The sequence below is a fragment of the Poecile atricapillus genome, chromosome 12 (assembly GCF_030490865.1).
Source record: "Poecile atricapillus isolate bPoeAtr1 chromosome 12, bPoeAtr1.hap1, whole genome shotgun sequence".
Classification (NCBI taxonomy): Eukaryota; Metazoa; Chordata; class Aves; order Passeriformes; family Paridae; genus Poecile; species Poecile atricapillus.
In genome coordinates, this window is record NC_081260.1 from 17,599,465 (window position 1) to 17,627,235 (window position 27,771).

The following is a 27,771-nucleotide window of genomic DNA, read 5'->3' on the forward strand; positions in this document are numbered from 1 at the left end:
ACTGTATTGATCTTAGAATGTTCTTGTCATTCTTTTCAGGGCAGTTGGCCACTGATAAAATTTTGTGTGTTTTCCTTTCCATGAGGTATTTTGCAATTTCTGTGCATTGCAACACCAATACAAGCTGAGGGAACTGCTTCTTCATATAAGAAAATTCTCAGTGGTGGGTAAAAATCACTCAACCTCATTTGGTTTCAAAAGGCACTGAGGTTTAAGTACAGCTCATATCCCTCCAAAAATACCAGGATAGAGATGTGTAGCCTAAGATTTTAAACCTTTGGGTAAATTATAAAGCGCAGAACTATAAAGACTTCCCAGGTTCTGGATAAAATGTCCATTATGAGAATTTTCTCAGTCTGTGCTGATAAGGAATTCAGCCCTTTCTGCTTTTGTATCCTCCTTTTGTAGAAAGAAATGCCAGTTGTACAAGTTTAAAGGTGACTCATACCGAGGCTGACTGGGAGACCAGGAGCTCCTGTTGTACAGCTCAGGAAAAGCCTAACTGGCTCTAATTTTCATCCCTCTTTTAATCCTTCTTAAAGACAATGAAGAGGATATGTTCTTGGAGGACAAAAACATCCACTGTCTTTCAGCTGTATCAGTTTCAGAATTTCTCTGCCTTTCTAACACATTAATATCAAAGTAAGAAAAGGTTAATTAATACAGAACCCAGAAGTACAGTGTGCTCCAGAACGCCCTTTTTATCCTGTCATACAAATACTTTACAAGAATGGTATAAAGCTATTTATGTGAGCCCTATGCTTGGCTCAGAAATTACCTATAGAAGAAGAAGGGCTTTTCAAGGAGCAGGGCACATTCCCTTTAAGGCCCCTGAATGTTTTTTGGGAACCAGCTCCACTTGGTTACATTCGACCTTTTGAAAGGACTGCATTCAAACAAAGGGGAGCTAATCCAGGTTTCTCAACAAGACTAAAAATGAAAGCAATCACCGGCTTTTCAAAACTTGCAATGGTCTTGGCTGGCTGTGCTCACCTTGTAATTGTATTTTCCTCAAGAGCCTTTCTCCCAAATAAGAGGTTGGGATGCTATTGTAATGTCAAATCTGACTCACTGTTACAGTTGCTATTAAAAGTTAGCAGCTGTAATTAGGGAAGAATTTTGAAGCTGCAGTGTTGTATTGTCAGTTGTAACAGCTTTTAATTATCTTATATTTTTCTTTAAAGTGATCAGCTTTGCTGAAGTTGAATGTGCTTTTATCATTTTTGCTCTGGAAATGAGCTGACACATTTAATATAATTTAGATAGAAATACTGTTGCTGCAGAAAACAATTGGAATCTATGAACTTTTTAGAGGATTTGAGCACAGGAGACAGCCATAGTGCTTAGAGGGATTTTGCCATCATCCAATTAAAATAGTCCTCCATTCTTTCTAATACCATTCTATCTGGTCTTAAAATGAGTAAGACTAATTACATTAGCCCACAGAGGCTTGCATGGCTAATACTATTGGCCATTTCCTCAAATAGAAGAATTATAAATGATTAAACACTTGGCAAATAATGGCAGTTTTGCTGCAGGACTCGATGGGATCCACAGATACTCTGTCATACCCTGTGCTGCTCAGCCTCGGAGCAGATGCCAGTGGTGGAATTCCAGCAGCCAATTCCATTGTCCCCACCAGCTTACCCAGAGTCCAGGAGGAAACCAAACCCTTTTGTTTCTATTTCTACTCTGGACTTATGCTGAGGATAGAGAGAATAAAGGCAGAGCCTTATAGATTAGTCTGGTAATAGGACATGCCTCGTTATGCACGATTTCTCTCCCTTTAAATCCTTTCAGTTGCGTTGGGGAAAAAAATTAGTTTTCCAGGGAAGATCCTGAATCTTAAGGATGTGGAAGAATGCAGCTGGTGTAGGAACCACAGAAGAGTCTGGGTGAGCAGACTGTCCTGTGGCAGTGTGCAGCAGCCTAGAAGGCGAGATACAGCTAAAGAAACACTGCTGTGTATTGTCATTTTTGGCAGGCAGCGTCCTTGTCAATATGCATGAGCACTCAGCAGAGTGAGAGAACCTGTCACCCAGGGGATGTTACACACTGATGACAACAACCAGGCACAGGTCCTCTAACATGTACTTAGATTAAGTTCATTTACAGTTGTCACTCCGAGAGAAGGAAAACTGCTAGGCAGGAAAGGACAAGCAGCATTGGTGGTGGTGCAGCCGTTCTTCCAGCCGGCATTTCCACTTCTTGCATCCTCCTACATAATTGATTCTTCAAGACTGGGAAAAGGGAAAATTCTGTCTGCTTCAGCAGCTCAAACAAACCTGAAAATTAATCCTTATATTGTGATGTCCCCATGAGAGACCAGTTTAGCCCATGACCATAGTGGGAATGCTCTCTTGCTCCAGCATGTTGGGATTGGATTGGATTCTTTAGATAAATACTGATTTCATTTATAATGTTCATATCCTACTAAAAATCCACCATGGAAGAGATTCCCAGTCATGTCTTGATCTTGTTCATGTATTCTCTTTTAAATTATCCCAGCCTTTCCTGGTTCACACAGTCACCAGATTCTTTGGGGCAGGGATTAAATATTTGCTCAACTTGTTTTGGTTTGTTTTTTTATCCTGTTTTTAATGTTTGAGGAGGTGTGATGCCTTTCAGATCACAAAAGGAGAAGTTATCAAAGGGGTGTGGATTGGTGTCCTTTGTCCTTCTAATACCTGACTAGTGGATATCAAGAGATGGGTAACAAAAGTGTAATTTCAGAAAGGATAAGACCTTCTCCTGGTGAAACTCCAAAAAAGCCCACAAAATGCGACAGCGGAATTTTATTGTTGAGAATCTACATATTAGGATTGAAATTTGGCATGTGGGAGCATTAATTTATCACAGAGGAGAAGATTATTTTCTTTGAAACACGTTCAGCATTTAATTCCTGTTCTAGGCAGATGCACCACCTTGGCCTGGAGTTTTGTTTGGGTATTTGTTTTGTAAATATAAATGCCCATCAAAGTAAATCTCAGCAGGAGGAAGTGCAGTGCAATGTAAATGCTGTTGGAGAGTTTTGGGCAGTTTTATGGTCACAGTTGCCTACAGAGTTCAGTATCTTGGGGAAAGAAAATCTCTATTACCTTGAGCAGTTTTGTAAATAGTGGGCATGTTCTATTAAATTTTGCTTTAATGCTCAAAGGAAGTTTATTCCACCGAATGCTTTTCGTTATTCCCTTTCCATATAAGCACTGCATGTATACACACATATCTGTAGACACATAAATCCTAAATAAGTTTATAAATTGAAGCAGGAGATTCAGAGTATTATGCTTTCCAGAGTAAATAGGTTTTTGAAAAAAATATTTAACTTTGGCTTTCAAAGCATGGGATGAGATATGCAGCACTGGATGCACATTTCTCAGTGCTGGGGGAGCCCAAATTCCACTGAATTTCAGGGGGACCAAGCCACTGATTCTGACTAAACTATTTGTGATCTGACTTACTTTCATGGGCACGTGGTAAATGAGGGTATTTGAAAATGAGTCTGTAGAACTGGAATAAGAAAATATTTCCAGTATCTTCTGATACCTTTGAACACAGCCTTTCCATGGGCTTAAAATCTTGCCATTCTGAGGAAAGCACTGAGGGTAATTTAAGTTTTGAGTAAAGAAAGAAGCAGTCTTTTTTACTTTGAGGGACTATTGCCTGCTTCTTGAGATTATTGAATTTTCATTCCAGTATAGAGAGGAGCAGTATATCGCCAAGATGAAACAGAAAGCTTAATAGGCACTATATCTCTTGATGCTTATAGAAACTTAGCCAACAATCTTAAAAGACACTGAATTGGATTCTAAAATACTGACACAAATGAATTAGGAGGAAATAGCTCTTGCAACAGTTCTACCACATGTGCCATTCGTGCTGTTGAAATATGACATTATTCTTAGTTTTGTTATATTCAATTAGAAATTACATGTGTTGGAGAATAATGGGAAACCATAGAATCACAGGATAAGCTGAGTGGGAAGGGATCCACAAGGATTATTTTGTCCAGCTCCTGGCCCTGCACATCCAACCCTGGGCATCCTTGGGAGTGGTGTCCAAACGCTCCTGGAGCTCTGGTAACCTCAGGGCCATGACCATTCCCTGGGGAGCCTGGGCAGTGCCAGCACCTCTGGGGAAAGAATCTTTGGATAGAAAAAGACTGGCATTTATTTTTGCAGCAAGAGACTGCAATAATTGAAATTTTAAAAGCAGCTAGATTGCCTACAAAATGAATTCTTAGAGAAAATAAGTGTAATTTTCTTAACATGACAAGGATGTGTATCTGCTCCTCATTTAAAATTGCTAAAGGAAACTGTCACAATTCTGCTTGGGGGCAAGGGGCACTTGTCTATTATTTTTGCAGAGGTTTAGCTTGGCAATGTGATTTTGCTGTGCAGGTGGGTAAGTGGTGTTACTCCTAGTGAACACTTCAGGTCGTTGCAGAGTACTTGTTTTTGTCAGGCACTAGGTGGCCTGCTTGCTAAAACATCGCAGTGAAGCCTTCTGCAGACAATCTGCAAAAGCACTGCGTGAAAAATCAGTAAATAAAAATGCTTCTTTAATTTCTGATAGAGGCTGAGGTATTCAAACTCACTGATGCAAAGTTCCAGACACGTGGAACTCTGCAGGTGCTGTAACCTACCTGAAACCAACTCGGCACACAATTATTTTGTTCTTGTCTTGCAGACAATATTTAGGCAAAAAGATCAAAGTTTCCCACTAAAGATGGGATCCTGACCTGTGTATTCCCTAAATCACAAGCTCCTTTGGGGGAAGGTAAAAGCTGACAAGTGCAATATGATATTTGTTTTAACACCCTGATGGTTTGGTGTGTTTATGCTCAGAAACATGAAAAGGATCAGTATTTATAGTTTCTAAAGGGCAAATGTAACACTGGTGTTCAGGAGCTGGTTGTACTCAATCTGATCTACAAAAAAACAGAATTAGGAGCAGTAAGCAAAGCAAGACCTCGCTGGCTTTTTCTTGTTGTTTTGGTTTGGTTTGGTTGGGTTGGGTTTGGTTTGGTTTGGTTTGGTTTGGTTTGGTTTGGTTTGGTTTGGTTGGGTTTGGTTTGGTTTGGTTTGGTTTGGTTTGGTTTGGTCTGGTTTGGTTGGGTTTGGTTGGGTTTGGTTGGGTTTGGTTTGGTTGGGTTGGGTTGGGTTTGGTTGGGTTTGGTTTGGTTGGGTTGGGTTGGGTTTTGTTTGGTTTGGTTGGGTTTGGTTTGGTTGGGTTTGGTTTGGTTTGGTTGGGTTTGGTTTGGTTTGGTTGGGTTTGGTTTGGTTTGGTTTGGTTTTGTTTGGTTTGGTTTGGTTTGGTTTGGTTTGGTTGGGTTTGGTTGGGTTTGGTTTGGTTTGGTTTGGTTTGGTTGGGTTGGGTTTGGTTGGGTTTGGTTGGGTTTGGTTGGGTTTGGTTGGGTTTGGTTGGGTTGGGTTTGGTTTGGTTTGGTTTGGTTTGGTTTGGTTTGGGTTGGTTTGGTTTGGTTGGGTTTGGTTTGGTTTGGGTTGGTTTGGTTTGGTTTGGTTTGGTTGGGTTTGGTTTGGTTTGGTTTGGTTTGGTTTGGTTTGGTTTGGTTTGGTTTGGTTTGGTTTGGTTGGGTTTGGTTTGGTTTGGTTTGGAGTTACAGAAGGCTGGACAAGACCTGTGGTCTCTCAGTGTTGCCACCTGAGTCCTGTGCTGGTACAAACCATGTTAAGCTGTGTTTTTCAGCAATTTTGAGGTTTTCATTTGTTCTGTGACTCTTTTTAAGTAGATGTGTGGTGATGGCTCAGTTTGAGCTTTGGCTATTGAACTTTAAAAGAAACAAAAGCCTATCTCTTTTATTTATTTAAAATGTAATGAAATAATAATTTTAATAACAGGCATACATTAAAATAGTTTTGCTGTTGAATTGAATTGATAAACCATGGAATGATTTCAGTGTGATTAATGAGCTTCTTTATTTCAGGTCAAATGCAAGACTAATGAGATGGTTGAGATTGGAAAGATCATTTGATTTGCCATTGGTAGAATTTTAGGATATTAGTGGTCAAGAAAGGTTCAATCTTTTGCTGTTCTTCAGAGACCACGTGAGGAGGATGTGTCTGAAGCAAGGCATGAACACAATCTGCATTCCACACAACACTCTTGTGGTCATCAGCTTGGAAATTTATCTTGCACACATTTTTCAACTGAATTCCCCTAATGCCTCTGTTCTAAACCAGATAAATGAACAAGCAAGAGAAAGCCCCATTGCACTGATTTCTAATTGTACAGGAAAGGGCATTGTGTGGCTTGTGTAATTACATGTTTCGTTTTCTCCTGAAATCACACTAATTTAAAAAATGGTTTCAGGTAATTGGTCATATTTTTCTAGGACAGGAAGGATGTTTCCACCTGATATTTCTGTCCTTTATTCTGAGTATGAGCAGAACACACCAGCAAATAGATGGCAGAATGTGGTGTGTTCCAAGAAAATGTCTAATTGTTGTTTTTTTCCTCCAAGAAAACATTGTATCCCAATAGAAGAGGAAATATAAGGACTTGCTGTTTTGTGATTTGATCAAAAAGTGTATTCCTCCTTACTCCAGCCAAATCTGAGCATGAATCTCTTGAACTGATTTCAAAGAAAGCCAGCTTGGCAGGATCCCTCAGGCCACAGAGAACGATTCTCCATTCGAAGCGGTGCAGCATCCATCCACGCTGCTCTGAGGAATAACGTGCCTCCTCCAACTCTGCCAAAAAGAGACAAGAAATCTGTGATAGGTGGCACACACACACTCACACAGTCACACACAAATGTCCTGTCACTGGGGTGGGAGAAGCAGTGAACAAATTACTGATGGACAGGGGAATACCACTGCGAGACTGCCTGTAGGAATCCATCATGCCTGGATATCAGAAAATAGGTGTGGTGTACTGCATCACATAAAACACAGAGGGATTTTAGTAGGAAAATAGATCTGCAGACTTTAAGATACTCTTTATGTACTGGTTTATTTGAAAAAATCAGTATATCTTAAATACTTTAGTGTATATGTGGGACCAGCACTATGAAGCTGCAATGGGAATTGTGTCTGCTTTTCAACACCACAACACTTTAATATTTCCAGTTTCTATACCTGAATAGAACTTTGTCTTAGGGAATTTTGCTGTGGTACATTTAATAGATATCTTATATTCCACACACCTGGAACCCTAACAGATCTTAGAACACCAAATTTTCTTTACTACCCAGGATGTGAATAAGTTCTGAGCTTTTATTTTACTGGAAATCATTAGCATTTCTGACTGACACATCATCAGATGTTAAAGATTTGAAATGTTATTATTTTCTCAATTCATTTAATCACAAATCAATATTTCTGCTCCTTATACTAGTAATTGATGGAGCAGTTAATCTTGTCACTGTTGTTCTTCCATCTTGTGAGGCAACATATAATTATGTCCTTGTGTCACTTGTGTTGATCTTGTTTAAGAGATTCAAAACAACCTCTGTGTAGAAAGGAAAACATCAATTTTCTTGGCAGGTCTTGGATTTGTAGGCATAATTAGCTGATGTAAAGGAGCAGTCTATCAGTTGTGTTTGCATGACATTTCTATTACAACCCTAATACAAATGGCTAATTTCCAGAAATAACCAAAATATCTTTGGCCATTTTTAATTTCTTGAAACGGGCAAAGTGACCAAAATGTGGAGCACAATAAAACTTAAAAGTGATATTTTGTACAACCTCATGTTATTCAAGAATCCTCTGTGCTGGAATTTTTTTTAGCTCATAGACTGGTTTGTGTTTTGTGATGTTTTTTGACTTTTCTGACTTACCTCTGAATCATAAGCCATTACCAAGTGGAGAAGCCACTCCATTTATAGCAAAATGATTTTTTCACTTGGGTTTGTGGAGTAGGAACATGACTTTTACACAAAAGAGAGGAAGGATATGTATCTTTTTGAAACTTGAATCAGTGATCACACTACTCCTTTAAAATTTCTCCTCAAGTAATTTCTGCTTTCAAGAACTAATATGTGATTTTCTTAAAAAATGTTCTGTGTAATGTACCAGTAATGATAGAATGCATCAAGGCCCCATGATATTGGGTTGGAAAACGTTCTTCAGTAGGACTTTTAAAAGCTTTTCCATGAGCATGGTGACCTGCAGGACTCTGACCCACAGATGCACACTGCTCTCATCATTAGTTTTTTCATCTTTTTTCATTAGTTTTTTCATTTTTTTTTTTCATCATTGCCTTTTGAAGCTGTTTATCCTGTTGTTTTGTGTCAGAAGGAGGAGAATGGATAGGAAGCAGCACCCCAAATATTCCAAACTTCTCTGTTCTCCAGTACAAGCTTGAGTTTGTGCACATCACTTGTGTCTGGAGGTCACTGACAGTAAGCTGGCACACAATATTAACAATATTAACAATATTAACAATATTAACAATATTAACAATATTAACAATATTAACAATATTAACAATAAAACAGCATCCCTGCCCTGACTCACAGCTACCAGAACTCTTTAGTGGATGCTCTGAAATGTGGATTTTACCAGTGAGAAACAAAAATTATTAGCTGGCAGCGAGGCAGTAAAGCAAAATGCATTATGTATGAAACAGGTGATCTTGACAATTGCCATTCCAAAGGATTTGACACAAATGACTGGAATCAGATTGACTTGCATTTTTAAACAAATAAAAATGTGTTTTATGTTGGAGTGCATCCAGCAGCCACGTAGGTGGTTTCACATCGGTTCTTATTGTGGCCCCAGAATCTCTTGCCAGTGGTTCATAGATGATTTTCCTTTTGTTTGTTTTAGCAGAGATTTAATTTTCAGATTTGAGGCATGAACAGATTTTCAAGTACCAGAACCAGAGCAATTTCCACTTGATTGGTAAAATGTATTCATGTAGTACAAACACACAAATAAAATGCAAAGAAAATGACATTATGAATCATACCATTAACAGCTTGATTTTTGTAATGTTTTTAGGAGTCAGCCATTGAATTATAGTGAATATATATTTGAGTTTGCAGAGCAATGTTGTGTTCACTTTGGAGCTGTAGTGGTCTGCAGCTTTGTAGGTGGTTTGGTGTTGGGTTTGGTTTGATTTTTTGGGTGTTTATACTATTTTCTTTTATTTTTTTTTTCTTTTTCTATTTGTTCAGGCATCCCACTCTTTCTTTCTAAGAAAAATGAAAATAGCCATCAGAGAAATTTCAGCCTTTTTTCCAAGATTCCTGTTCTCAACCTTTAGCTTTTATGCAGCTCCAATGCAAAAAATGTTCCACTGCTAAAAGCAGGACCATTTCCTAGTGTCACTGGTATATAAATAAATTTGACACTGCATATTCTCACAGGTCTCTGAAATAAGTTAGAGGATATTTTTAAAGTATTTCCTGGCTGGCTGCTAGATGCATTTTCCCAAATGTGGACTGTACTTACTCTTCTAGTAAAAAAGGGACTTCAGCTTTAAAGGGATTAATTTGCTGCAATTAAAATAAATTACTCCTTATGCCATATATCAATGTGATTGAGTTTAATTTGTTCAGCATGCTCACTGCCTATTGTGTATTTATAATTCTGTTCACTCTTTCCAGCATTTTGATACAAATTTTAATCAACACTCTTCCTATTAGTTGCAGATTACTATCAGGAATAAAGAATTCTATCGAAGAATTTATCAGTTGCTTGTTTTCCACACCTTGGCTGCTTCTTCATGTGGCTTGAAGAACCTGTGTTTTGGTCATTAACTTTTTATTTCCTCAAGTGAAGAGCATTTCTTACCCCCCATGATGAAAAAGCAATAAAAAGAACTAAAAATACTCTATTTTTAAAGCAGTGAAGACTGAATCAGTAGAGCATGCAACTGTAAGCAAGCTGTGCCTCTCACTTACTTAATTCTTTTGTTGGCTTAAATGGATGTGGGGTGATGTTTTCTCCTGGTGATGAGAATTTCCAGTTCCATTTTGTTCATCACTGAAGAAAAATCAAATTAAAGAAACCTCATTGAAGTCAGTACCATCACGCTCATAAAAAATAGATCAAAGAATGAATCAGTCCCTTAGTGGATTTAGAGTAAAATCATATGAGGGAATGAATTTGAAAGGCCTGATAATATAACAAATTGTCTGTTTCTCTTTGAGGTAGGTCTTTTTCTTTGAATATGATAATGAAATATCCTGTGTAGGGAGGGGATCCTGTGGATAAATATTGATGGCTGCAAATAATTTATCTTTGAAACACCACGGAGCGTGACAGTGAGTTCAGCTTGGTTGGTGGCATTTGTGCCTTTAAAAAATGGGGGGAGATTTCTGTCAGGCAACAGCTCTGTGGTGTTTCTTATTGTCATCAAAACCTGTAAAACACCTGTAAATGCTGTACCTTTTTAAAAATCAGTCTCATCAAAGCCAGCCAGTTCTTTAATGTTGCCTGGGCTGTGTGGTGGCAGAGTTTGTGCAGCCAGGCCGGTGGCTTAAGGCAAACCAAAAACCCCAAAACTTCCAGCATCAAAAAATCCCCACTTTGGAACAAAGCTGAAATTCAAAAAGAATTCCAAAGCTGTGCAGAGCTGCCTAATTGACAGTGGGCACCTTGGAGGGAGCCCCAGTGAAGTGGAAGAATCGCAAACAGCTGGCTTGTCAGTGAAATAACGTAATAATCACGGTATTGACTGGCAGATGGAGCTGTGTCATGGGGATCTTTGGCTCTGAGAAACACCATTTTAATACAGGGATTTGAATGCTCCTATTTAAGGAGCCCACGGTGGATTAGCAGCAAATGAAAAGGATATGATATTGAAAAAGTGTGGTGTGCTCACTAAATTTGTCCAAGTAATTAAAATAGGTTTGGGGATACAAAGATAAGAACGGGAGTGATATTTTCAGGATTTCTTCTCTACTATGATTTTAATAATTGGATGTTGATGTAGCTTTGGACTTCAGTATTCCTAATTTTTAAAAATATAGTACCTTTTTCTCTGAACTTGGTATGGCAGTTAAAAATATCACCACCACTTGTTTGTTGTGTTCTAATCCAAATCTGAATCCAAGTATCAGGAAATGGTGTTTTTCTAATTTGAAGTGGACACCTGAACTCTTCTACCCCCTTTAATTCTTTTCTGAGATCATCTCAAGGAAGAAATAACAAGTTCTGTGATAAGGTAAAGGGAAATTCTTGCTCAGGTGGGACCAGATGGAGCCTTGTGTTTAAAGAACAGATTTAGATTCTACCTTCACATCCTGCTGCATTGGGTGGTTACAGTTTTTATATTCTCTCTACTTTTCAAGGTGTGATTTGACAGCTGCTAAATGAAGATGATAATGAACAGCCCTAATATTTAAATGACACCATTAATATTTGGTGTATTGGGCAGAAAGTCAGGTATAGTTGAGTGCACAGACAGCCAGATGAAGAAAAGCAAGTTTAAACTTATTTTTCCCCTCCTCCCCTCCATCTTGTCCATCTGGGCCATTTGCCTTCCTAGTTGGGAAGTCAACAGCACAGACAGCAATGCATTCTCTTGAAAGCTGGGAAAATGGCTTGGCAAGCTTCGTGTTACCTTCTGTTAAACAATTTGATTTGTTCTCAATTTTTTTAATTTATTTTTTTTTAACCGCCCTGAAAGCGTGAGCGAGTGCTGGAACCCATGAGAGGTCCCTTAGACTTGGGCTGCTCTCTTCTGCACTTCTGTGTTTCCTCAGGCTGGAACACTCTGCTTTCACAAATGCCTTTGGTTGCTAGAAAGTGCCTCTTGCTCCTGTTCTGTGCATTGCTGTTGCCATAGTATCCCTATCAGAGCTATGGCACAAATGACAGGCAACGTACAGCGATGCCTTTATAAATAGGATTCTGGAAGAACAACACTTTCCTCACAACATCAGATATTCTACTCCATATCCAAGCAGCAAACTTGTGTCATGTTGGGATATTTTTTATTTTTTTTATTTTTTTTCTCCTTAAAGGCCTACAGCTCTGGAATAGAGCTTCAAAAATGTTGCTGGGCTTATTTTGAAAGAAAAACTATTTTAAAAAATAGTGTATTGTACAGAAGTTCAAGCATTGTGAACCATTGTTGGTTGTTTTCTCCTGCTAAACTAACACTGTCTTACATGTCTATACCCTTTAGTCAGTCAGGACAATCTGTGACAGCAAAAGACACCACAAAAAGCCACGTTAGCATGGATCTGATGTGGTTTATATCTGTGCTCTGCTGTTTTTTCATGCTTTAAAGTGTTTTCTTTACTATGGCACAAAAAGGATTTCAATAAAATGATTCAAACTTGGTTTAAAGTAAGTAAAAATATGCATAATAATGTCACACCAAGTTCCACCCTGCAGTTTTCCTTATAAAACTCTTTGAGTCCTGCTGGTGTTATTTTATAATCCCTGGAAACTCGACTGCAGATGAAACTGGGGGTACAGGTTTAGAATTTAGTGTGAATATAAAGTATCTCCTGGTATGATCTCAACTTTCAGAACTGATTCAGGAATATTGTGATGAACTCTTTAGATTGTTGCATTTATGTACTCATCCTCATATTGCTTTGCAAAAAAAAAGAAACAAACAAAAAAACCACATATTTTTTAACGTATTTATTTGGAAGATTTATATACCTGTTTATACTATATTTTTATGTGTTTATCATTTTTAAGCAATGCAACAGTATTGCCATAGAAGAATTTGGGATAGGCACTAGAATTTGGTTTATATTTTTGGTTGGTGTTGAGTTTTTTCATTTCCTCCCCTCAGAAATGTAAATTTAAGATATTATTCTATCAGAATTTGAAGGTTTTTTATCCCTGCTGTGTTACTTTTTGTTTTAATTTGTAATAGAGAAGAAGAAGTGGAATTTTTTTTCCTTGTAATATGCACAAAAACATGCAACTATTCTGATTTTTCTTTTTTTTTAGGGTAGCATTTAAATATCAACTTTTCACTGTAACCCATACACTTTTATTGGTGTTTTCCATAGGAAACAATGTAAATTTATTTATTTCAGTAATAATGGATACAATGATGTGCTTCCCTGAAATAAGGGTGCTCTGCAGGTGGAATGCACGTGGGCAATTACTTCAGTGGGGTGACGATTGCTGGAGCTGCATTTAAAGAAATATAAGACAATTAATAAATAAAATTATAACAGCCAAAGTAATACATTTGTACACCATCACCAAGTCATTCATTAGGCTCACACTGCTACCATGGCATTACCATAATGGTAATCAGGAGCTGCTGATGACTTCTTCCTTATTTGCATATTTAGAATATGATATGATAATGGTTTATAGAAAGCTGTTGGTCCTGCACTGTTGCTTCCCTCTGCAGCCCTGCTTGGTGCTGCTTTGGGTGTTGTGGAGCCCTGAAGCCCAGGGATAAATCAGGAAATTCCTGAAATGCCATCCCCTTCTCCCCCCTTGTCAGCAATCTCCTCCAGATCCATGGAATTACTCAGGAAGCAAAGCCTTTTTCCATAAGTGGGGACTGGCAGCATTTTCATTTCATGTACAATCATGGAAATTGTATCATTTTCTCCTTTTGTATAATCACGAAGCCAGAAGATGCTGTCCAGTGAAATGGTGCTGACGTGGGGATCCACCTTGCAGATGGAGCTGGAATGTTCTTTGTCTGTCACTTGCTTCCCAGCCAAAGCAGTTTGCAGTGTTTAAATGGAATAGCAATATTAATTGTTCCTAACCTGTTTCACTGCAAAATCAGAGGGTTTACTGTAAATTACCCTGCAAGTGGCACTGCTGAAAGGCAGTAACTAACGGGCAATTACTGGCATCAGTAATTTCTTCAACCACTGCAGCTTGATCTGCAGAAGTAAATCAATCTATGCTGTGACAGGGAGAATAAAATGAGGAGAGACAGGAAACAAAATTACACTCTTACCTGCACAGTGAAGAGAATGGAGCTGTGTTAGCACAGGTATATTTGAAACAGATGCTAACCCGATGGGAGCTAAGATTTCATTTATGAGAAAAATCACTTTACATGGAACTCCTGAACATTTACCTTTGAGAAATGCTATCCTAGCAGTTCCTAAATTCTGGACTGGCAGAATTATGTAAAGATTAGGCAAGTATTCTATACATGGAGTTCAAGAGAGTGATTTAGTTCTTAAAAATTCTTGGCTGAAGGCTCTATGCAGCTACACAGATATCTGTGTGTACCTGTAAGTCCTCCTATTCCACTTCCACCTTTCTTGAGGTTTTTGGCAACCTCAAGGAGGGAATATATTGTTATTTGGAAACCAGCTTGGAAAATTTTTCCTCTGTGCAGAACAAGTTTGTATCTCCCTTTAAAGATATTGGTGTTCCAGAGTGCTACGAAGAGGCATCACAAAATTTAAAATTATATGAAATTTCTTACAGTTCACTAGACAGATTTCCACACATTGTTGGCTGAAGTTCACCAGACTCCATTTACATAATAACATTTTCTTGCCAGTTTAAGTTCCTGAATTAAAAATATCCAGATTTCTTTGTTGTTGTTAACAAACATTACATAATTTTGTCAGTGAAAAACTTGGGGGGAGAATTAAGACAAGTGTTCTTCTATCCCCATATTTAAGCAAGAGGTATAAAAAGATCTGGTTCTCAGCAGATGGTTGCTTGCAAACTTCTTGCCTACTTTTTTCTTAGGAAACAAAAAAAATAAATGAGGACAATGTGGCAGAGAGATCAAAGGAAGAGGTTTTCCTAAGGAGCAAAGGAAAATCTCACGATGGTAATGGGGAATTCCTGTACTTATTTCTTCATTCAATATGATCCAGCCCTAAAATTCTTACTCAGTATTTAGTTAAGAGTTTCAAGTAAAAGGTTTTGCCAGGAATTTTATACGTATTTAGGAAGGGTTGAGTCCAGTGTGACTTTACTAATGGGGCTTTCAAACAGTTCATGTAGTAGGAAAGGAGCTCCTTTAGCTCTCTGTTGCTTTAGGAACTCAACATTCTGTGACTTTTAAAGGATTTTCCTTTCCCTTTCCCCAGCTACTCCTGGTGTTCTACACGAATACTCATTAGTCATTCTGGAGATGGACTTGCTGTCTGGAACCTACCTCTTGGCAGTCTTGTTGGCCTGCATCGTGTTCCAATCTGGCGCACAGGAGAAGAATTACACCGTGCGGGAAGAACTGCCTGAAAATGTGCTCATTGGCAACCTGCTCAAGGATCTCAACCTAACGCTGGACCCCGACGTGCCCCTGTCCTCCCCGCTGCAGTTCAAGCTGGTGTACAAGACTGGGGATGTGCCCCTGGTGAGGGTGGAGGAGAACACCGGGGAGATCTTCACGGCTGCCAACCGCATCGACCGCGAGAAGCTGTGCGCCGGCATCCTCAGCGAGAACCGCTGCTTCTACGAGGTGGAGGTGGCTGTTCTGCCAGACGAGGTGTTCAGACTGGTCAAGATCAGATTCCTAATCGAGGATATAAATGACAACGCCCCCCTTTTCCCCTCGACAGTGATTAACATCTCTATCCCTGAGAACACAGCCATTAATTCCCGCTACTCTGTCCCGTCTGCCATCGACCCGGACATCGGCGTCAACGGTATCCAGCATTATGAGCTCCTCAAGGTGGGTTTCTTTCATCCTTCTCTGTTGCTGTCTGTGTTACTGTCCTCCCACAAGTGTTGCCAGTCCTCACCAGCCCATCAGAACCCCAAAGCTGTGTGTTGCAAGCAGAAAGCCAAGAGGGTGAGCTGCAGCTGTGGAACAGTGCAGGTCTGTGTCAGGATGTGAATCTGCAGCCCCGAGTGCATCCCAGTGCATCTCATCCTCACTCTGTGGGGAGCTGCACATGTTCATGTGTAACTGTGACAGTGGGATGAAACATCCACATCTCCACCAGCTCTGCACCAGCATCCAAAGTCTTTGTGCACTTTGGCTGTCGGCCTTCCTGGACCATTACAAATGTAATTAGTAAAGTCCTTATTGCCACTGACATGACAGTGCTGAGTGCAGAAGTGTTTTGTGTTGGGTTTATGTCTCCTGTTTTTATGGAGGCTTTTTTTTCATATCTCTCTTGCACCACTGTTGGACTTGAGCAGTAGAACTTGTCCCAGAAGGTGATGTGATGCTCACCTGTGCGTGGATGAGCTGTTCCAGAGGGAAGGAGTCCTTTTGTCAGAGCAGCTCTGTAATGGCTGGGCAGGGGCAGCTCCAAGATGTGCAAGAATGCGAGGAGAGCAGTGCCAGGGACCTTGTAAGAGCAGATATTTCATATTCTTGCTTCTTTTATTCTTCCTAGGGAGTAACAGAGGAACAGAAGAATAACATAAATGTGATGTTTACATAAACAAGAGTGTGACCGCTAAATAAATGATCACTTTTGTTTGATTTTACTGAAACAAAATTAAGAACAGGAAAGAAACTTACCCTGAAACTGTTGGGGGAAGCTGAAATTGCCCTCACTTCCTTTGATTTCTAATAGGGAACTATTTTTGTTTTGGCTGCTCAGCAATCAGTCTGACCCTCCTTACTGCCAGAAGAATATAGATTATATTATCCAATATATTGCTTGACTGTCTGGATAGCTGATATTCATTGATATAGCTCTGTTAAATTGCTTGGAAGCTGAAGTAATTGTGGCAGTGTGGGTGCTAAGGAGTGACAAAGACTTAAAAATCTCTTTTGGGAAACTGCATCCCACTGGGCATTTCTAGCTAGCTAGCAAAAAAAAAATGTATTAAAAAAAAAAAGAAGATGCCACACATATCTGTCTGCTCTCAGTGCAGCCAAAGAACTTAACTTTCTAAGAACTTTATATAAAGTCTGAAGATGTTGTAGTAAGCTCTTTAAAACTTTTCCTAGGTTACAGGAGAGCAGGTATACCTACATGTGTGGGTTTTGGTGTTTTTTTTAGCTAGCTAAGCAGAAGCATCCAGTGGGACAGAGTGTTCTTTGTGTGGCATATTAAATGAGATTTTGGGGACTGAATAACAGCATATTAAATAAATAACAGTAGGAGTAGGAAATAATAAAAAAGCCAGGGTTACACACAAAATGGGGCAAAATAATACCCGGTCTGAACAGAGAAATGTGAGTTATCCGAGAGAAAAGTGATATTATTGTAGGAAAACCGTAGGAAATGGCAAAATCAGGAGTCCCTGTGCCTGATGAGCAGCACCACAATAGCAGTCCTGCTTGCTGAGTTTATTTCTGCCTGTGCATTCAGGGGGAGAATGGAGCAGCTGAGCAGAGTGGGAGCAGGTTTGTGTCACACCAGTGGGAGCTGAAATCCAGCCTGCAGCTGCAGGGCAACATGAGAGGGTCTGCCTGAGAGGTTTGTCACCAAGAAACGTGCAAAGAACTTTTCACATATCAAATTGGTTAATTTAAATTGTTTAATTTGTAGTTAGGGGGAGAAAGAATGAGGAAGGACCTGTTAAGTGGTTATCAGGTGGCTCTGAAAAACTGCTTTTGCCACATAATGGCAAGAAAGGTGGTGGGGTTCAACACACACTGCTATGGACTGGAAGTTTTGAAATCTTGTGCTGCATGTGCTTCAAACAAAATTATTTGTGAAATCACAGCCCTGTAGGCAGATCTGAAAGCATTAATTGTGTTTTTCCCTTGAATACCTGTTGGTCAGGAGTTTTTTTGAATTATGGATCTGCTCCCTTTAAATGAGCAATTTCACATACTTAGGACATGATCTGTAAAAACCAAAAAGAAGTTTCTGACAGCCAGGCACCATTTGGAATAGTATTTCCAGATGTTACTCTACTGGTAATTTTCAGAATGTTTATACCAAAAGTAATCATAAAATAGATTTAAAAAACCCCAAAACAGTAGAAATCGAGGATTCTGGTGATCAGGCAGAAAATGCAGCCTGTATTTCCTACAGCAGGGGAGGGCCAGGAAGATAATTCGAGGGATTAAGCACCTTTCCTATGAGGAAAGGCTGAAAGAATTGAGATTCTTAAACCTGGAGAAAAGAAAGCTCCAGAGTGACCTTGTTGAGACCTTCCAGTACCTGAAGGAGCTGCAGGAAGGACTCTGGACAAGCCTGGAATGACAGGACAAGGGAAAAGGGCTTTGTTCTGACAGTTTTGAATTGGATAGTGGGAATAAATCCCTCCCTGTGAGGGTGGGGAGGATCTGGATCGCTGGAAGTGCCCAAGGACAGTTTGGAGGGGATTTGGATCATCCTGGGATAGTGGAAGATGTGGAAATCAGAAAAGATGATGCTTTAGTGCATGTGCAGCAACGGAGTGAAATGTTCTGTATTTTGGACAGGAAGTAATCAAAAACTGACAAATTGAGACCTGGAGAGAAAGCTTTTCAGCTGTAATTCACTTTTGAAACAAATTTAGCCAAGATTTGCTTCTTTCCACATCTGTGTGAAGCCAGGCCTATTTTGCCCGAATATAGGTAGATGGAGACTTTGTCCATAAGGAATTCTAAAAAAGAGGGAATTTCTCACTGCCTTGTGGGTGTTTAACACATTTTCAGCCCCTCTGCAGCTCCTTGGGAAGGTCACAGCCACGTGTTACAATTTTTTCTCAGTTTGTTACACTTACCTTACTGCCCCTCTCAAAGGGTGTGGAAAAGGCCGAATATAGTTTGTGAATTTAGTTTATTTTGCAAACCTGATGAGAAATGATAAAGTCTTTTTCATGCTCTATTTTTTTTATTTTTTTATTTTTTTATTTTCTTTTTAAATGCCTCTTGTTAAAACCCCTTAAAACAGTAGAAAACAAAACTTTGTCAAGAAATATAGTCTTGTATTTTGGATTCAGTGGAAGCTTTGTAAAGCAGAATTTGATTTATTTTAAACAAGACAGTGTTTTAATTACCACACTGATTAACGCTCCGGTATTTTTTGCCTGCCTGCATTTTATCAAGGTGTACCTGAATAGAAAATAACTTCTTTATATGTAAGTGATTCATGGTACTGCATCCTCAAAACTTTCTGGGTCTCTGACTTTCACAACCCTGTTTGAAATAGATGAACTCTACAAAGGCATCAGTTTTAGTGTTAATAGAAAAGAGGAGACAGTCATGCACAGCTTCTTGCTGCTCCCCAAAGCTGCTGTGTGTGGCATTATAAAATATTGTGTTTCTCTACTGAGATGCCCCAAGGTGACCATAGAGGGAGTGACATGAAGGTTTCACTTGATAAACAGTGTTTTCTGTCAACGAGGGGAGGAGGGAGAACTTAGATATTATTTAACAATAGAAGGAAATTCACTTAGAATGAGAAATAGCTGGACTGGGGAAGAGGATGGCGTAACACTGATGGTGGGAGCTGGTAGGTGCAGCTGAGACAAGAAATAAATGGCCAGATGGAAACCCAACCATTTTTGTCTCAGCTGAGATAACTACTTCAAGTATAAATGGGAAATGATAGGGAAAAAAGAGCTGGGCATTCATAAATAGAAGTAGTATGTGAAAACAGTTGGATGCAAGAGCAAATTGTGCATTGAAACCTTAATAAACAGTGACTTCTGAGTGGGGATGAATCTACAAATACTAATGTTCTGGTTTAACCCAGGGCCAGCCCAGCCACAGGGCTTTGTTCACCTCTTCAGGGCAGGCCCATTGTTTACAGACTGACATAAAATGTGCATTGTGTCAGGCACTGCCACCACGGTGCCATAAATACCTGCTTGCTGCTGGTGATTACACTGCTCCAGCACACATTTCAGCTCAAGGCAAGCTGATATTTAATATAACCTGATTAATACACTTAATATTTATAGGTGTCACAGGCCTCTGCTTTGACTGCAGAGATTTGAGTGTGAAGCATTTCTTTGTTCTCTTAAATGTGAAAAAGGTGAGCTGGTTCAGAACAGGTTTTGAATAGAAAAGAATTCACACAAGTGAATGTTTTAAATATTTTTTTTTTTTAAATTGGTTGCTTAGCATTTCTTGTCAGCTAGGTGTACCATGTGCACTAGAAGTGGCAGAGGTGCAACAGGAACAGAGCTTTTTCTGTGCTGATCCTGTGTGATAATATTTTTTTTCCTTTAATCCTTTGCAGTTTGGGGGAAATTAGATAGGTTTTACCTTTATAGTTCCATTACTCTTACCTGTTGCAGTAATTTTGCTGTATTTACCTATGAGAAGCAGCTGGTGCATTCCTAGATTAATACAATAATCTCTTTGTAGCTGTCAGTTCATACCTCTGTAATCTGACAAAATAGATTCCTGCTCAGTCTCACCACACGCCAGTCGTGCCTCTGATGAGGAGAGTTTCATCTGGCTGCTCTAGATCATCTTTGTGATGCCTTTCAATAGAAGATACCCTCTTCTTTCCAATACAGTTTGTCAATTCCACGACCCATGGAAGATGGAAATCACAGTTCATCATCCTTCAAGCATCATATTTCATGTTTGCAACCAGTTATTTCTGAGCCTCACAGCAGTCTTGGGTTTAGTAACTGATATCGCTCTCAAGATCAAGAGTGGAAGATGTTTTATGTAGAAGTAAATATAGGAGGGTAGTTAGAATTATAGACAGATTAGATTTGTAGTTTTATGTGTATCAGAAAGTCATATTAATGAAATCTTTGTTGCTAATCCTGTTGTAAGCAGGGATACAAATGTGAAGGTCAAAAGCTGGAGCAGTGGAGGAGGCCAACAACGTTTCTCTGGTCTGTTTGTGTTTTAATGCTGCACCTGTGGGGTTCAGCACACAGAGAAAAAACAAGACAGGAGGGTTAATGTCCTGCAAACTCAGTGCACAGTGACACAGAGTTTGATTTTCTGATCACAGGTGCTCACCAGATCAATTCACCCTCCCAACACGAGCTGCTGGGGGCTTCCATTCCTCTCCTTTTTTGTGCTGTCATTCCTCCCAGAGGGAGCCAGAGCAGCCACCCTCCCCTTTCCTCTCAAACCACGTCCCATGGCTTGTCACACTGGAATTAATGTGAATTAAACTAATGTGGATGATTCTTCAGCAGCCTGAGAGGACAGTGAAGTGGTTTATTGGCCCTTTCAGTAGGTCACAGGAAGCCTGGGGTTGTTACCAACATCTGCATTCTGTGAAAAAAACTGCCAACACAGAGCTTTTTTTCTGCTTGTAAACAGATATTTATTAGTACTGTCAGGTCTTACTGAATATTGTAGTTTAGATGCTCATTCAATTAAGTAATTTCAACTTAGTTTTTCCTAATTTTTCTACAAATCAGAAATTATTTGTGAGTTTATTGTAACCCTGTAATAGCAAAATATTCTTCCACTTTCTGATTTTGTTTTTATTGTCAACCCTTTCTAGTAAGGGGAATATGGCTGATAGGAAGATGGCTATTCAAGATTCCAAGAATCTTGAAAAAAAATCTCTTGGTTTTAGAGACTTTATTTACTCAGGAAAATACACCATTCAGATATGAGATTTCTTGACTTCTTCATAGACAAGAACAAGATCTTTTCAGCATTTCTCTCTTCTCATTGAGGGAACACTAGCTGTTCAGTGAGATTTCAAGACTAAATTGCTACAAAAATAAAATTACACTCACTGATGTTACAGGTAACAACAGCACTTAGGTGCCTAAAACTGAGAAACTGTGTAAAACCAGATCCTGGATCTGACAGTGCTTGCAGACAAGGTGAAAATAAGATGCATGTTAAAAAAAAAAAAAACATTTGAGGGCTGTTTTTTTGGGTTTTTTTTTAAATTATTATGGGTTTCTTTTCCTTCTCAGTGTCCTGGAGCTTAGACTAAAATTTTGAGTTTCTGCTTGGCGAGGGGGACAGTTTGTTTTTATTTCACAATACCCTGGAAGAATTCAATGCCCAGCTGGATGTGATGAGGAGCTGTAGCTGAGGGCTGGGGTTGGAGCAGCTGATCCCACAGGGCTCTTCCCAGCAGGACACTCCGTGGTGTCCTCCAGAGCAGCTCTGGTTTCACCCTCGCTGGGATGTCTCAGATGGATTAAACTGCAGACATTTCTGGCTCACTACTGTGTCTTCTTTCCCATTTTGTGTGCCAGCACAGAGAGGGAAGTTAATGGATTTAGGGAGCTCAAAAATAGATTTAGGAAGTTTTTTTGCTTTGGAGTTGAGCTCCAGTCAAGCTCTAAGGTCACTCTCTGGTGCTTGTAATTTAATAAATAGGGAGAGCTGGACATGTTGTCTTTCTAAGGTAATTTTTAGCTGCCCTTTAAAAGAGATGCCTTTTGTAGGACAGACAGGCTGTCCTTTGAGTGGTGCTGAGTACTTTTGTCCTAAGTCCACAGTGGGGGAATAGGTCAGACCCAAAACGTCTTTTCCTTTTTCATTTGCTGATAGAAGTTCAGAGTTTTGGTTAAAGTTAACACATCTTCAGGTTTTTTTTTTGACATGGATGGTTCCCCCTGTGTGCTTTTGCCCTCAAGACATGCTTAATTACCATCTGAAGTTCTTAACCTTTGCAAAGGCAAAGTCACCTTTGCAAATTAGTTTATTTTCTTTATGCTGTATCTTTTCTTTTTATGCTGTAGCTGAAAATCCTCCTTCTTCCAAATCCTTTACCCCATCTTCTCATTTTTCTTGCAATCCAAAATACCAAAGTATACAATCCTTTAGATAAGATTTTGCGCTAGAATAAAACTCCTGCTCAGTAGCAATTTGTCTAGAGAGATCTGGACAGACAAGTGGTCAATCTGTGAACATTATTTTGAAAAAGTTGCCGGCTCTGAGCTTGAAAAGGGAAAAAAAAAACAGTTATTTGCATTCCTCCACTGCTGTGACTTGGTGTCTGCGAGGAGATAAAAGTGCTGGTGAGTCAGGAGTCAAGGTAATTGGCTCTTGTTGGTTGATGCCAGGCTCCTTTAGGGTGGTTTGTGGCACTGCTGCTGTAAAACTGCCAGCTCCCGTTACCCTGACGGCCCTTTGGGCATCGACTGAGGACTGCAGGAGAAAGCCTCGCTGCAGGCACAGCAAGTTCAGCCAGTTATGGGGAGGGATAACTCGGTGTCTCTTCCTGCATTCCAGGCTCTGATTTTCACACGAGCTGTCATGGAGCAATAATATATAACTTAGCATGTTTCTGAGTGGAGAGGATGATAGACTCGAGCTGCAAGGCACGAATCTGTCAAACGCTGAGCTCCGCTTCATCCGTCTCAGCTGAACATCATCGTTTGCTGGTGTCTGGACAGATCAGTTTTAGCACAGATGTGGGGATGCTTTCTGAGCACACAAGGCTCAGGATTTGTTCACACAGTCAGCACAGAGAAAGGAACATTTTCCCAACAGCCATTGAGAAAACAATTGTGTCATTTATAAGAAATCGCCAATTACGTGATCTTTCATCTCTGGATTGATAACCCCAGTAAAAGCACTAAAATGCCCCTTTCAAATCAAGTTATACTTTGTTTTGCATGATATTGGAGCTGCAAACATGCAGTGCCACGTGAAGTTACAAAAGGTAATAAAAGTGCACTCAGGACAGATTATGCTCCACTCTTAATTTTTCCTACTGTCTCAAAATCGACTTTATTTTAAAGGTGTCATGTTTTTGTACACCACAGGAGAAAGAGGTAGGAGCCTTTTTCAAATGCCATAACAGCATTGCCATGGTGTTGAGGCATTATTTTACACAGTCAATGTCTTTATCTGTGAATAGAGATGCCTCTCTTTGGCTCTTATTTTATCTTTAAAGAATGACCTTACACAGGTGTCTGAATATTGGACATTTATTTATAAATTATGTTTGTGCATCTGCTTGATATGGTCAGCTTGTATCCAACAGCATTTTAACTTTTTTTGGGGAATTTTTTTTATTTAAAAGACTTCACCATGTAGTTAAAAGCTGTCACCATCCAGGCATGAAGTATTTTAAAGACCATTTTTTTTTTTTACCAATTTAAAAACAATTATCACAAGTTCTGCAGAATGTCTGTCAATGGTCACTGCATGTACTGTAAAAGTTCTTTGGATCCACTGTAATTCTTGTTGCAGAATAACTTTGCAAGGATTATTTATTTCTGCTTCCTTTACTTATTGTAATGGATTCATCAATTCATGGCTTACTTGTATTTTGGATGGCTGTCATGAGAAACCTTGGATTAGATTTCCAGCAGATCCTAATAATACTCTGATCATTAAAAACTCCAATTTATTAATGAATAGCTGTTTTTTTTCACACGTTCTTAGGTTATCAAAAAATTCTGCTATTCTCAAAATGTTGAGTAAAGAAAAGAAAAATTAAAGGTGAATTTTAGCTGCAAAAGATTTTTTTTTTTGTTCAGCTCACTTTCCCAAAAGTCTCTTTTCATCCCATCTGGGGGGAGGAAGATTTGAAGATTTCCAATTTTTAGGATATGTTTTGAAAACAGGAGAAGTAGTTTTAGTTCTTCCTGGTTTTAGTTGTCATAAAATACACAATTCAAATGTAAAGGTAGCTTTAACAATAATAATGTGTTCTTGATTTTAATTTTAATTTTACCTTTCTAATATTGGATATTTTAGTAATTAAAAATCCAATATGAGAAATCTAAAAGTAAAATCTTTATTTTAATAATAAAGATTTAAAGATCCTGGCTAGCTTTTCCCCAAATACACTGCATAGAATACTTTCTTTCCATTTCAGAAGAAGGAGCTATCAAAAATATATATTTAAATCAAGTGTCAGCTATGGTTCATGGCACCTGACCACATTAGTGCAGTTATTTTTATTCCTGAAAAAAAGGTGTATTGCAAAATAATTTATATTTTCTAACCCAGAAACTTAATTGGTCTGAACACAAGTCCTGTAGAGCTTTTGAAGCTGGGACATGGAGCAAAGATTATTTCAGACAATTCTGAAGAAACAAAAAGAAACATTGCTAAAAGAAATGAGTTCTGAGTCATCAGCTCTCAGTATTGAAATACATTTTTCTCTCATTGTGCTGTAATTGCTGGCTCTATTAATGTGATGTATTCTTGCTTTGGTTATTGCTGATGTTCCAAAGTCAAATAATTGTATTTTTTTTTCTCTGCTTTTTCAAGCAAATTGACGTTTTCTGGGTTTTTTTTTTTCTTTTGAGTCAGGATAATCCTCTGTGCTTTTCACTCTGGGATATTATATGGCTTTTTCACTGGGAGAATACATTTTCCTCTTCATCTTAACCCCAGCCATATAATTTTCATCCTCATTTCCATTAGGGGTTTTTGAAGATAATTTGTTGCAGCAGATTTAAAGGTACAAACAAACGAGTAACTTCTATTTTGTTCCTCATCCTCTTTCCCATCTAACATAAAAAAAGTACTCTGGCACTTAGATATCTGACTCTTTTGTGAATTGGCATTTGTTGGGAAAGCCAAGAAATATTTTGAATTCCATAATTTGAAAGTCAGTCTTAAAAACAGAGCCTAAAACCCTGCTAGAACTTTCCTAACACCTTTTATTGTCTTACAATAAGTTGCTTCACGCTTTTTATTGTTTTACATAAATGCGTTAGTCCACGATGAATTTCCAAGATACTGTGCTTGTACAACATCAGAACTTGAGTGAGCTCCTTGAAGTTTCCAGATTACCTGATTCCTTATAAGATTCTAAATTAATGCTTATTTTTAAATTCTGAGGTAGTCCAGCCCCTCCCTCAGAAAAAAAAAAACAAACATTAATTTGAATAATTCAAACCTTTAAGTGCCAGCATCATCCAGAGCTGCTGGCAATGAGGTTCAGTGTCTCAGTTGTTGGCAAAGCTCAAGAGGAAAAACCTGTTAGTGTTTGTGTGTGTTTTAAAATCTCTTTTAATATTGCTTCTGGTATCTTTATTATTCAGGATTTGAAGTCCATTGTGTTAAGTCCTTATGAGCTTTGCTGGACACCTTCATTTATCATCTGAGCTGGACTTTGTCCTTCTCAGCCTTTGCTGGTCTCTGTTTCCAAAGTCTGCAGTTTCCTCACAAGGGGAAGAGGAGGGGCAGGCGCTGATTTCTGTCCCTGACCTGAGCGTGGCCTCGCAGGAGGAAAATGAGTTTCCTCTGATCTTGTATCTGTCTCGATCATTTGATATCAGATGCTTGGGAGAGATTGGAAGAACATCACCAGAATAATTTCCCAAGCTGTTCCTGAGCTTCTGCCAGTTTGAGGCTCACAGGTTTCTTGCCCAGCAGTGGTGAAGTGATGATTTGAATATTCTTACCTGGTTTTCCTCTTTTTTGTTTTTTTTTTTTTTTAAATTTATTTTTTTTCCCATATGCACAGTTTTTCCAGTGGTATTTTGTATCTATTTTGAAAAAAAACTTCTACATTGTAAAATTTGAGTGTTCAGAATATTGGCAAAGTTTTAGACACTGCATTTTGTGATGATCACTTGTTTTAATTCCTGTTTACATCAGTCCACTGGTGGCATTCTTATACTATGAAAATAGCCCTGTCTTTGAAATGTGTTTTGGATGCAGTGATAAAAGACTTCAACTTCACTATTTAACTTTAGAAAGTATTCAGTTTTATAGGCTCATGGAGGAGCTGAGAAACTGTGCAAAGACATTTTTCACTGATATCCATGCCCATTATATTACATTAAGCAGAAATAAAATTCATTTGGTTCATATTTAAAATGTGAATATGCTGGAGCTAAGGTGGGAAGTAAAGCCCAGAGATACAAACAGAGCTTGTTCTGCTACCCAGTGCCAGAAAACTTTGCAATACTAGAAATTTGGTTTTCTCCTGAGTTTTCCTGTGTTCAGGAACGGGAAGAACAGTCAAGCCTTCTTCAGAAGTGAATTTACCTTTGTGGAATTAAAACCTGTGTGTTTTTTATTGATTAACTTTAATAGAAACTTCAAAGTTACTTGATGATGGAGTGTAGGATTCAGGGTTCCAGCTGGCTGAAAATCTCTGTCCCAGGTTGGAAACCTTCCCCAGTCCGTGCTGTGTTTTTTGAAATCCTATCTCAGCATCCAGGGCACTGGAGGAAGTGGTGAAAACATCAGTCTCCTCATCACTCTTGTAATATTCAGATAATACTACAAGAGTTCCTGCAAACAAGAGTGAAGTCTTTCAGAATCTATTTTGAATATTGTCTTAAAGTTCAAGGACACATTTTTCACAGCACAGCCTATGCTTCAGGCTGCTGAGTTTCACAAGCAAGGTAGCAAAGAAAATTCCTTTTTTGTTACTCATTGCCTCTAACAAAGACTTGAGTAATGCTTATGCACAGCGGATTTTTTTCCTCTTTTTCTTTATACACTGAGGGTGGAACAAGTTATGATTTGCATTTGAAATCCTGAGCATCACTAAATCAGGAGACAAGAGTTGATGCTGCAGTGCTGCCTGCACCTGGCATCCCTGGAAGCTGAAGGTGCTTTACTCTGAGTGTTCCTGAGGACTGATGGCTTGGCTTTTCCTGCTGGGCAGCTGTTGGAACTAATCAGATTGTGCCTAAGAGCATAATAAGGAATAACTTTAATAATGCCTGGCCCTCTTGGAAGCTCTGTGGCCTCAGCTGTCATACTTACTTTCACTAATTTAGTTTGGGTTTGCTGTTTTGTTAAAAGCCGTAACGCTGGATTTCAAAACAGATTTCACTTAATTTTACATTTCACAATGGGTGCTCCCACATATAACCACAGTAGGCCTCTTCTTATGTTACCAGTAAAGTTAATTGAGTGTGGAAGCAGAGCTTTAACTCTGTAGGTAGAATGCATAAAAAATTTAGTTTTATAGTGTCACCTTAGGATTTGAAGCTAGTGCTCTATTTTGAAACCACCTAACAACTGAAACCTGTTTTATTGTAGAGAGCAGCCCTGCAGATTTCTGTGAGCAAATTGACTCAATCCTGTCTTGGAGTGTACTTGTTTTGTTTTTTTTCAGTATCTGTGAACCTGATGAATAATGACAGATGTAGTATTTGGTAGAACATCCTCGGCATG

The 27,771-nt window shown here is 38.9% G+C and overlaps 1 protein-coding gene across 1 annotated transcript in view; it reads left to right on the forward strand.

Annotated features, from left to right (window-relative positions):
- Positions 1-27,771, forward strand: part of PCDH11X (protocadherin 11 X-linked) — a 74,697-nt gene that overhangs the window by 27,269 nt on the left and 19,657 nt on the right. The window contains exon 2 of the mRNA XM_058848184.1: positions 14,972-15,555. Within this exon, the coding sequence (XP_058704167.1) occupies positions 15,016-15,555 (540 nt within the window). The 5' untranslated portion in view covers positions 14,972-15,015. The remainder of the gene's footprint in view (positions 1-14,971; positions 15,556-27,771) is intronic.